This window comes from Coptis chinensis, chromosome 5 (assembly GCF_015680905.1).
Source record: "Coptis chinensis isolate HL-2020 chromosome 5, ASM1568090v1, whole genome shotgun sequence".
In the NCBI taxonomy this organism is placed as follows: Eukaryota; Viridiplantae; Streptophyta; class Magnoliopsida; order Ranunculales; family Ranunculaceae; genus Coptis; species Coptis chinensis.
Genome location: NC_141460.1, coordinates 5,254,309 through 5,264,392, shown reverse-complemented (window position 1 = coordinate 5,264,392; position 10,084 = coordinate 5,254,309). Strand labels below are relative to the sequence as shown.

Sequence of the window (10,084 nt, the reverse complement as noted above, 5' to 3'; positions counted from 1 at the left end):
TAACTATTAATTTTTTAAATCGGATCAGATATTTTCGGATGCAGATATAGCAGTATCCAAATTTGTATCCGAAACCAATTGAGCATAAAAAATTGGATTCGAATATTTGGATAGCCACTGGCACCCCTAATATATACCATATAATCGAATCGATATTTATGCTTTGGTCAGCCATATACCGACAGATAAATCATACATGGTACAAATCTTCAATTGTAAGGAAGAAAGATGCGTGACTGAAGACACCAAGATAAGTCGTGGGAAATGCCCATTCATCCACGAAGTTGTATCACGTTTTTTTCATTTTTATGGTGACAATTTTTTATTCGATTTTATAATAAGTGGATAAGAAAATTCACCTATCCAAACATGGAAACACATAGAGTATAGTTTTGGCATACACAGGATATAGTCTGTTAGCTCATGCAAACGAATCAAATGATCACTCCATCCTTCAAATGTCAATGCCACTATAACATATTAGCATGGACCACATTTCATGACAGACTTCACATAGGCCCGGACTTCATATGTTTATGCTTGGATTATGGAAAGAATGTCAAAAGGACACAATGTAATGGTCATAGACTCATAGTCATCAGTTTTGAAAATTCCAAAATGGCAACAATTTAAAAGCACCAAAATACCAAATATCAAAATTGTAGATACTTTACCCATTTCCTGAAAGATTAGTCGAACATGAAGTATATTTCGTGCTGAGTATTTGAAAGTTGAAACAGAAGTTCCTGTCAAAATTTCCTGATTAATGTTCTTGACTTCTTTCAAGTATTTAACTGGCAAAGAACCACGCCCTTAAAGTTAAGCTCAAGCAATATTGATAGGCTTGGGCTTCCTACTCAAAAGTTACTGTATGGTCCAATTCAATAATGTCATATTGTCATCTTTGGAAAATAATAAAGAGAGATTCACAGGTAATCACATGGGGCTTTATGGACAGGTGACAAAGATGGCCCAATGAGTTTAGCTGTCCGACGTACTATTCTCGGGCTTGGGTAGTAGATATGGACCCATCTACTCATAACACTCAATTACTCAAACACGGAAGAAACACTTGAATGCCTGGTTTGTTGTGCTTTCTTTAAAGTATATAAATTGGTTCATCAAGATCTGATTCTACTTTTTTACTTCGCAGGTCCACACGTTCTACAGTTTTGGGACACCATTACTACTAGTAGCATCGGTTTTGCCAATGTGTGTGTAGTTTGGGAGTGGCTTACACTGCCTTCTATACTCAGACTGCATGTGACTGTAGCCTGACTTACCATGTGCCATATGGGTCGTGGTTGATCAGCAAAACAGCAGACGTCCAAGACGGAAAACGAAGAGCATTTGCTCCCTGTGTGTCCTTATTCTCGTCTGTGTCTGTATCTGTGTTGGTAGAGTGTGTGAGTGGGTGGCCGGTGGGGGGCGGGGATCTTCAGTGGTTCATGTAGGAGGAGTAATGACAGCTATTTGTGAGGAGGAGGATTTATGTAGAAGATTCTTTGTATGTTATGGGATTGTATTTTTAGTAGTTTCTTGATAAGCAAGAATTGTATTCCTATTTATTGAGGAGCTCTAGAGATGATGAGCGACTATGAATAAGAAATCTCTCCCCTTCTCCTGTGTATGTAGGCTATAAAGGCCGAACCACGTAAATCTCATTGTGTGTGCTTGTGTTATTTTTCTCTACAGCTTCCCTACAGACCTTTCCCATCACTTCCATTATTCGTGAATTTTTTTGCTCACATCTCTCCATTCAGTTTTGGTTTTCCTATCGAGCCTTTTGACATTTGTGAAAGAGAGATAAGTGAGAAAAGTGTGTCAGTGAAAGGAATGAGCTTGTTGCCTACCAAGATTAATAATAATCTGCGTGAAGTCAGTTCATAACAGTCAAGTAGAAATCCAACTTCGTGCAACACTGCAACTAGTTTGTCAACAATACAACTATGAAGGCAAGTACTGTATTGAAATAAATTTATGATGAAACACATACTAACCAAGATAGGGCATATGACATATCTCTGCCTTAATTCCAGCCACAAGTACGGGCCATTCTTCGTTTGTTGGGCCGCAGTGTATACTTGTATTGTAAGCTTCCATACAGTGTAGCATACATCCCTGCGCTTGGTATGCCTGCCTTCCCATAAGGGCATAAGGCCATAATTCAACTTTTATTTTTCCAGAAGACGTACCTGAGTAATCACAAAGGACTCGAGATCACTACAACCGGGCAAGGCCCAAAATATCGATATCGATGAATATATCGGTGTACCCAAAAACCGATATATATCGGATATATCAGATATTTCGGATATATCCATTTTTTTTGGTAACCAGTCCAAACTATTTAAAATATCGGAAATATCGGATATATCGGAAATATAATATCGGAAATATCGGATTTATATTGGAAATATCGGATTTATATTTTAAAATAGTCAAAAAGTCAACCGATATATATCGATTATATCGGAAATATCGATTATATCGGCGATATAAAGTTTCATATCGGAAATTCCGATATATATCGGAAAAAAAGGGTTCTATATTCGGTGGATATATGTCGGAAATATCGATGTCGGTGTACCAAAATACCGATATATATCGGCGATATATCGGCGATATTTTGGTCCATGCAACCGGGTACAGAGATCATCTGGGTTAATCCGAATCCGAGATGTGTGTGTGCGTCTCGATACCTGTGTGTGTGCTCCGAGATGTGTATGTGTGCACCGAGATACGAGATGTGTGTGTGGTACAGAAATCAATCTCTGTACCCGGTTATAGAGGAACCGGTCTCAATCACAAATTACATTGTCAACAAATACAAATATAGCGACAGACTAAAGTTCCAATACCTCCAAACAGTAACGAACTCACGCTGAGACTCACAAGAGTACACCCGTGATGTCGGGGCTGGATTGGATATTTGGATTCTGACTGCGACATTAATATCCTACTCAGAACAGAACAATTCAGCTTATTCGCAACTTCTTCCCATGAAATGGCTCAAGGGAAACAGAGTTCTGGGTGAGGTTTGCAGTGCAGTCTGTTATAGCACCCATGACAACAATGTCTGATAATTTTGGAAACAAATGAAGCTTCAAGCTTACACCAAGGTCATGCTGGAATTAGGTGTGTCTAGCTTAATTCTGTTGGAGATCCTATTCTTGAAGTCCATCTTTCATCCTTGCCGAAGCACAAGGTTTATGGATGACAATGTTGGCATTTTGTATAAAGAATCTTTGCTTCTTTGTTCAACACGAAATGAAGCTTTGATTTTATGGGAGAAGTCTAAGACATTTCACCTTCAAGAAACTATTGAAGACATCCAGCACCACTGAACTTTTAGAAAAGTATATCACTGGTAGAACTCACAGTAGAACCATTCTCTAAACGTATTGGCTTCCTCTCGGATGAGCTAGGTGATTGATGAAAAAGTCCCTTTATTATACAAAAGTAGTTCTACTGAAATTCAAGGACTCTGGTCTTATAAAGAAAATTAAATTTAACAGTGCTCTGTAAGCCACATGATTTGTATTAAGCTAAGAGTTTGTAGTTTCAAAGGGAAAAAATAATAACTGTTTGGGGCTAGAATTACAAAGGAAAATAACTTAAATATGGTTTTACAAGGAATTAAAAAGCTCAAGATCGAATATACATTATCTCCTATGCTTGCCTCTTCTCTTTACAACAATCCAACAACACAGGTAAGATGCGGAAAGAGAGAAGAAGCTTTGTTACTTGAATTTCAATTAAACCGTCTATGATGTTGGCATCAGTAAAGTTCCATGAGGTAAGGAGATCACTGATGTGGTAAAAGACATACATAAAACTTTTAAGAGTGATGACCCATGTCACTGTGTAAGTACTTTCAATTATCATGTCAGGTTATGGATCTGCATTTACAGATACATACAGATGGAAAGTTTTTACTTGTGGCAGGTAAAGGGTTGGGTGTCAAGACTAACTACTGGGCAGAATGTACTGCAACAGTTGAGAGTGCAGAACTAGCACTGTCAAGAGGTTGGAAGAATCTATGGGTGGAATCGGACGCTGCTGCTGCCATGACTACCTTTAAGAGTATCTAACCTCCTTGGCAGCTGAAAGAAAGATGGAACAAATGTCTTAGAAGAGCGGAGTGTGTACTGGTCTGACACATTTGGAGGGAAGCACAAGTTCAAGCTTTATGAATGACACTGAAGCATGGATACGTAAAACATAAGGCGAGAAAGAAGATGTACCAACCTCTGCTCCTTTAACTCTCCTAGAACTCTAGAAGGATTAAATCATTAATAGGCAGCTTTTGGGGATCAATCTCCTCCTCTGGGGTTTCAAACAACACCTTCACTAGAAATGCATATTTCAACTACAGTATCAAAGATGAAAAGAGCAACTCTAAAGCTGAGTTTAATGCATTTAGTGACCTAGTAGTTGGAGGTACATTGTCTTCTGTTTCTTCCAGTAGAGTGAGAGAACTTCTTTTTAGGAGGTTCCTTAACCGTTCCTTCAGATGAACCTTGTCTTCTGAAATTACCATTTTAAACTGAGTTCACCATAGCCATCTTTTATATCTCATCTGTTCATCCAGAAATACGAAATAATACAGAAGGCACACTGAACATCTATATTGCATGCATTAGAACATTTTCCTCATTTATCCGAGACAATTTGATCATTGGTATTCATAGAAGATGGCCTTCCTCGTGAGTGGGGTGAACTATTAAACAAGTTTCAACTTAACCCCTCACTCAATACTTGTCTATCAGTCTAAAAATTAAATGAAGTATAAACCTCAACTTCACTAAGATGTGACGGACTCATAACAATGTTCCTGGTGCTTGAACATACAAAATTAATTAATAGAACAACTACGCCACTAAAGTAACAAGAATCTGAGAAACCCCAACCTACTAATCCTATGTCAATGATTGGTACAATAACAAATGGAAGAATCATCCCACCGTTACATTTCACAGAAATCACCAAAGTTGCGCCAACAATCGCCACTAAATCAGAAATCACCAAAAACTAAAGTAGAAAATGACATACCACAATATGTACTAGCAGATGCAATTCAGTTTATATATTAATATATTCAAAGACACCGTAAGAAAAATTGACATTCAACAATACAAATGCGTTAAATGAAATTTGTAGATGATAGGAGGACCTAAAGCATGGTTGGAAGATTGTTCCATCACAGATGTTAAAGGAAGACATGGAATGTAAAAGTTTCGCCGTGAATGATTATAAAGGTGTTTCAAGACTATATTAATGGCACTACACAAAGTAAATGGAGAAAATATTAGACAGACACACAAGCGCACGCGAAACACACACACCCAAAAGCATAATTAGGCATGGGAAACAACATATTCAAATCAAACATAAACATTAATGAGAGTAAAAGTAAAGTGCTTACCAAAACATCTTCAGTGGTTCAGTAAATGTTTCCCTATAGACCTTTCCCATCACTTCCATTATTCGGGTAATTGTTTGCTCACATATCTCGCCATTCGGTTTTGGTTTCCCTGTCGAGCCTTTTGACATTTGTGAAAGAGAGATAAGTGAGAAAAGTTTGTCCATGATTTGGGAGGACTGTTTAAGGAATGAGCTTGTTCCCTACAAAGGCTTGTCATAATCTGCATGGAGTCAGTTCATAACAGTCGAGTAGAAATCCAACTTCGAGCAACTAGTTTGTCAACACTACAACTATGAAGGTAAGTACTGTATTGAAAATTAAATTTATGATGAAACACATACTAACCAGGATACCCATCCATATCTCTACCTTAATTCAGCCACAAGTACGGGCCATTCTTTGGTTGTTGGACAGCAGTGTATACTTGTATTGGAAGCTTCCATACTGTGTAGCATATATCCCTGAACTTGGTATGACTGCCTTCCCATAATTCAACTTTTATTTTTCCAATCAACGTACCTAAGTAATCATAAAATGCATTGTCAACAAATACAATATAGCGATAGACTAAAGTTCCAATACTTCCAAACAGTAACGAACTCACGCTGAGACTCACAAGACTACACCCGTGATGTCAGGGCTGGATTGGATTCTGACTGCGACATACATATATTTCAATATCCTGCTCAAACAGAATAATTCAACTTATTTGCAACTACGGATACAAGTTTCTGTTCTTTCATTTGTTTAATAAAAAAAACCCGAACTACTAATATGATCGATCAAAAAATTACCAGGCCAATACATTTGATCAACTGATCTAAAAAGTATGAGTATGTATCTGCTGGAAAATGGTGTTCTAGAAAGCATAAAGATACTGCAACGTCAAGTACCATCTTCTAACAGGTGAAATTGTAAATTACCCTTAGCAAGTTAGCATAGTTTTTCGATAAAAATTATAACCAAATTTCTCTTTGACAGCCACACACTTCAGTCTAACGTCATCCTCCAGTTTATCAGACCAATAAAATTGGATGGTTGAAAGAAGTCCTCAGAAAAATGATTAAATCCCACAGCCTCAATACAAACACTTATGTGAAGTTCGTAAAACAGATACATGTTGATCAAAAGAGACAATTACAACATGTAACAATAGTATAACTTAAATATTGAGGCATCGACCCTGGTTTCAATCAAGTGTGTATTTTTTCCATCAGTTTCCACTATTACACGTGAAGAACCCTCACAAGAATCCTTTGGATAAAATACCATGCTCACTCATTTATTTCACATTCTCTTCCAGAAAAAAATTCAAAACAGTTGATGAAAGGCAAGATTATACCTTTAGATCTCCTTTTCTTTCTGAGTCATCATTGGAAGTTTCTAGAACTACTGGGTAAGTCGGAGAGAATGTTCTACTACCCCTTATCTGTGATATCTGATAAGAATACCCCTCTTTTGGTTATAAAGCGTAAAAGCTCTTGATGCACCTGCGAACTGAGAAGGGCATTCTTTCTTCACTACTTCAGCTTCACCCTGTAGCTGTTTGGAGGAAAGAATATCTCCATGATCATTTCATTCATCCATGAAGTCACCAATAATCCCCGCAGGAGCATAACCCATCTCTGAAGTGATGGAACCTGCTTGAATCCCTAACTGTAATTTCTCTGTTTTCAATCTTTGAAATTATCTTGATTGCAGCATGGCAGTCTGCACAAGCTCGTAAGTTCTTCATCACCACCATTGGTGAACCTGGTGGTGTAGAAATCAATGCATAAGCAATTGCCAAACGCTCACTATGATACATCAGAGACTCAACTTTGATATTATCTTCCACATTGTGAAGGTAACAACTAGTATCAGGTTTGTAGCCTTCTTTTTCTAAATCTTTGGCTAATTCTTTGAGCTTTCTATTGATAGCATCCATTTGTGGATGCATTTTATCATTGGATGAAAATACGTGAGTCTTCTGCTTAATCTCAACCCAACTATGCGCTGGCACCTTCTTAACTCCTCGTTCGCGCATTGACTTCTTTACTCTCCCTACATCATCCCATTTACCAGCTGCTGCAAAGATATTTGACATCATAACATAAGGACCTGCATCTCTGAGCTCCATATTGAAAAGCCGGTCAGCAGACTTTTGTGCGAGTTCTTGGTTTCCATGGATTTTGCATGAGTGCAAAACCGATGACCACATTACTTCATCAGGCTCAAATGGCATCTGAACCATGAAATTTTCCAATTCATCAAACCATCCACCACGACCCAAGAGATCAATCATACATGAATAGTGTTCTCTCCTGGGGTCAACTTTATAAGTATGAGTCATAGCCTTGAAGTATTGCAATCCTTCTTTGACAAGGCCACAGTGGCTGCAGGCAGATAAAATACTCAGAAAAGTTACTGAATCCGGTTGGAAATCAGACTGGACCATCTCACTGAATGATCTCATTGTAGCATTCCCATCGCCATTCCGAGCATGAGCACCTATCATGGCATTCCAAGAGACTACATTGCGATCTGGCATCTCATTGAAGGTTTGAATTGCATCTTTTATAGACCCACAATTAGCATAGAAATCTAGAAGTGCACTCCCAGCGAACACGTTTGATATAAAGCCTAATCTGATTATAAAAGCGTGCAACTGCTTCCCAAAACCAAGAGAAGCCACAATCCCTGCTGATCTTAAGACGCAAGCAAAAGTTGCCTGGTCCATACTCACACCGTCTCTGCGCATCTCGGAGAATAATTTCAGACCTTCCTCGTGTAGCCCTTTCTGCACATAGCTCGAGATCATGGCTGTCCAAGACACTGTGTTCCCATTACCAAAAATCATCTTGGCATCCTCTATGCTACCACATTTGGCATACATGTCGATCAGAGAGTTCTCCACTTGAACTTCTGATAGAGCAGAAGTTACAATGGCCTGCGTGTGAATTTGCTTTCCCATTTGCAAATTCGGTAGAGTTGCAGCTACACGCAACATGCTTGCAAATGGGTATTGCTTCCGATCAAAACCAGTACGCTGCAATTCCTTGAAAAGATCTAGGGACGCCTTATATTGACCCTTCCATGCATACCCTGTAATGATCACATTATAGGAAACACCATCCACTTCCGGCATCTCATTAAAAAGCTTACTAGCGTCCATAATCATGTCTTGCTTGGAGTAGAAGTCAAGTAAAGCATTACTCACAAATACATTCCAAGAAAAATTCATCTTAACCACAAAACAATGTATCTGTTGACCAAGATTCAAGTCCCATAATTCAACACCAGCCGATAAAACAGCCGCAAAAGTAAAATCCGAAGGCTTCAAACCCATACATTGCATTTCCAAAAACAATCTCACCGCGTCTTCACTCCCCCCATCTTTCACACACCCAGTTATCAATGCATTATACGTAACACAATCTCTTTCCACCATCTCATTAAACACCCTACGCGCCAAGTCAAGACAACAACACTTACAATAACAATCCACCAAAGTATTACAAACAACAAGCGTCGAACCATAACCAAATTTAACCACAAGTCCATGAACCTGAACAGCTTGTTTAACTCTATCATAATCATTAATCACAGACAAAACAGTAGTGAAAGTTATATGATCAGGCTCTATACCCCCAAGTCTCATACCATCAAAAAGTTGGAAAACTTGACTAACTTGATTACTCCGGGCATACCCACCCATTATAATAGTCCATGTAACTGCATTACGTTCTTTAGTTTGATCAAAAAGTTTACGTGCTTCTAAAAGGTTACCAGATTTTACGTAACCTGAAATTAATGTGTTGTTGGAAAACATGTTTTTTTGAGGCATTTTGTTGAAAAGTTGGTGTGCATGGGATATTTGGCCTCGTTTAAGGAAGTCGTCCATGAGATAGTTTGAACGACACGTGGCGGGATTGAATCCCGTTTTAATGATTTGAGCATCTGGGACTGCGCTGAAATGTTGGAATGACTGAGGCTGGGAATGAAATGTTTTTGGTCGTCGAATAAATTGTTGTTTTTTCATTATTTAGTGGCCACCTGTTTTTCCAAGGAGGGAAAACTGGTTATAAACTCTAGTGTGCCCAGTTGTGGCATGCCTATACTGTTTTTACCATTAATGCCCCCTTTATCTAAACAGCTGGAGCACCCAAATGAAGTGTGTAAAAGTGGAGTTGTTAAATCCTAATGACACTTTTGCCCCCTTTATCTAAACAGCTGGAGCACCCAAATGAAGTGTGTAAAAGTGGAGTTGTTAAATCCTAATGACACTTAAGTGGAGCCTATGTTTTACACCTCAATTGGAGATGCCCTCACACCACCAATATTAGTGAGGCGCGACCCAACTAACAAGAAACTATATCTCAACCAAATCTAGCCCTAAAACTTACTAAAGGGGGCCAAAATTCTTAAAAAGACAAATAAAAACTAAATAAAAATTATAAGTCTTTCAATTCGACCCAAACGTGTCCACACAAACTATTTTCATTCAATCATAATATGATATTCTTCTTTTTAAAAAAATGTTTTTCCATTAATGCCCATTGTCTAAACACTAGACCACCGTCAAAACATAAAGTCAGGTCATCTCAAAGTAAAGAACTTGTAGATTTTTTACAACTTACTTTTTTTTTTGGTAAACACACACATATATATCCACTT

General features: G+C 38.2%; 1 protein-coding gene across 14 annotated transcripts; it reads right to left on the bottom strand.

The window, feature by feature from the left end:
* Positions 1–1,220: 1,220 nt before the first annotated feature.
* On the bottom strand, positions 1,221–9,607 carry LOC147496373 (Pentatricopeptide repeat (PPR) superfamily protein). 14 transcript variants are annotated; one of them, XM_086559399.1, is made up of 6 exons: positions 6,771–9,607; positions 6,033–6,110; positions 5,774–5,947; positions 5,429–5,546; positions 4,252–4,530; positions 3,528–4,106 (listed from the first exon to the last, which is right to left on the bottom strand). In XM_086559399.1, the coding sequence occupies exon 1, from the start codon at positions 9,447–9,449 to the stop codon at positions 7,020–7,022; it is 2,430 nt and encodes an 809-aa protein (XP_086415525.1). In that variant the 5' UTR covers positions 9,450–9,607; the 3' UTR covers positions 3,528–4,106; positions 4,252–4,530; positions 5,429–5,546; positions 5,774–5,947; positions 6,033–6,110; positions 6,771–7,019. The 14 variants fall into 14 exon arrangements, with proteins under 14 accessions (XP_086415521.1, XP_086415525.1, XP_086415517.1 ...); XM_086559391.1 differs by having other exon boundaries at positions 4,252–4,348; positions 4,431–5,947; XM_086559387.1 differs by having other exon boundaries at positions 4,252–4,582; positions 5,429–5,947.
* Positions 9,608–10,084: the final 477 nt, after the last annotated feature.

What these genes read in the sequence shown, in the direction of transcription:
- LOC147496373 (XM_086559395.1), bottom strand. Translation starts at nt 9,449, where the DNA reads ATGAAAAAACAACAATTTATTCGACGACCAAAAACATTTCATTCCCAG.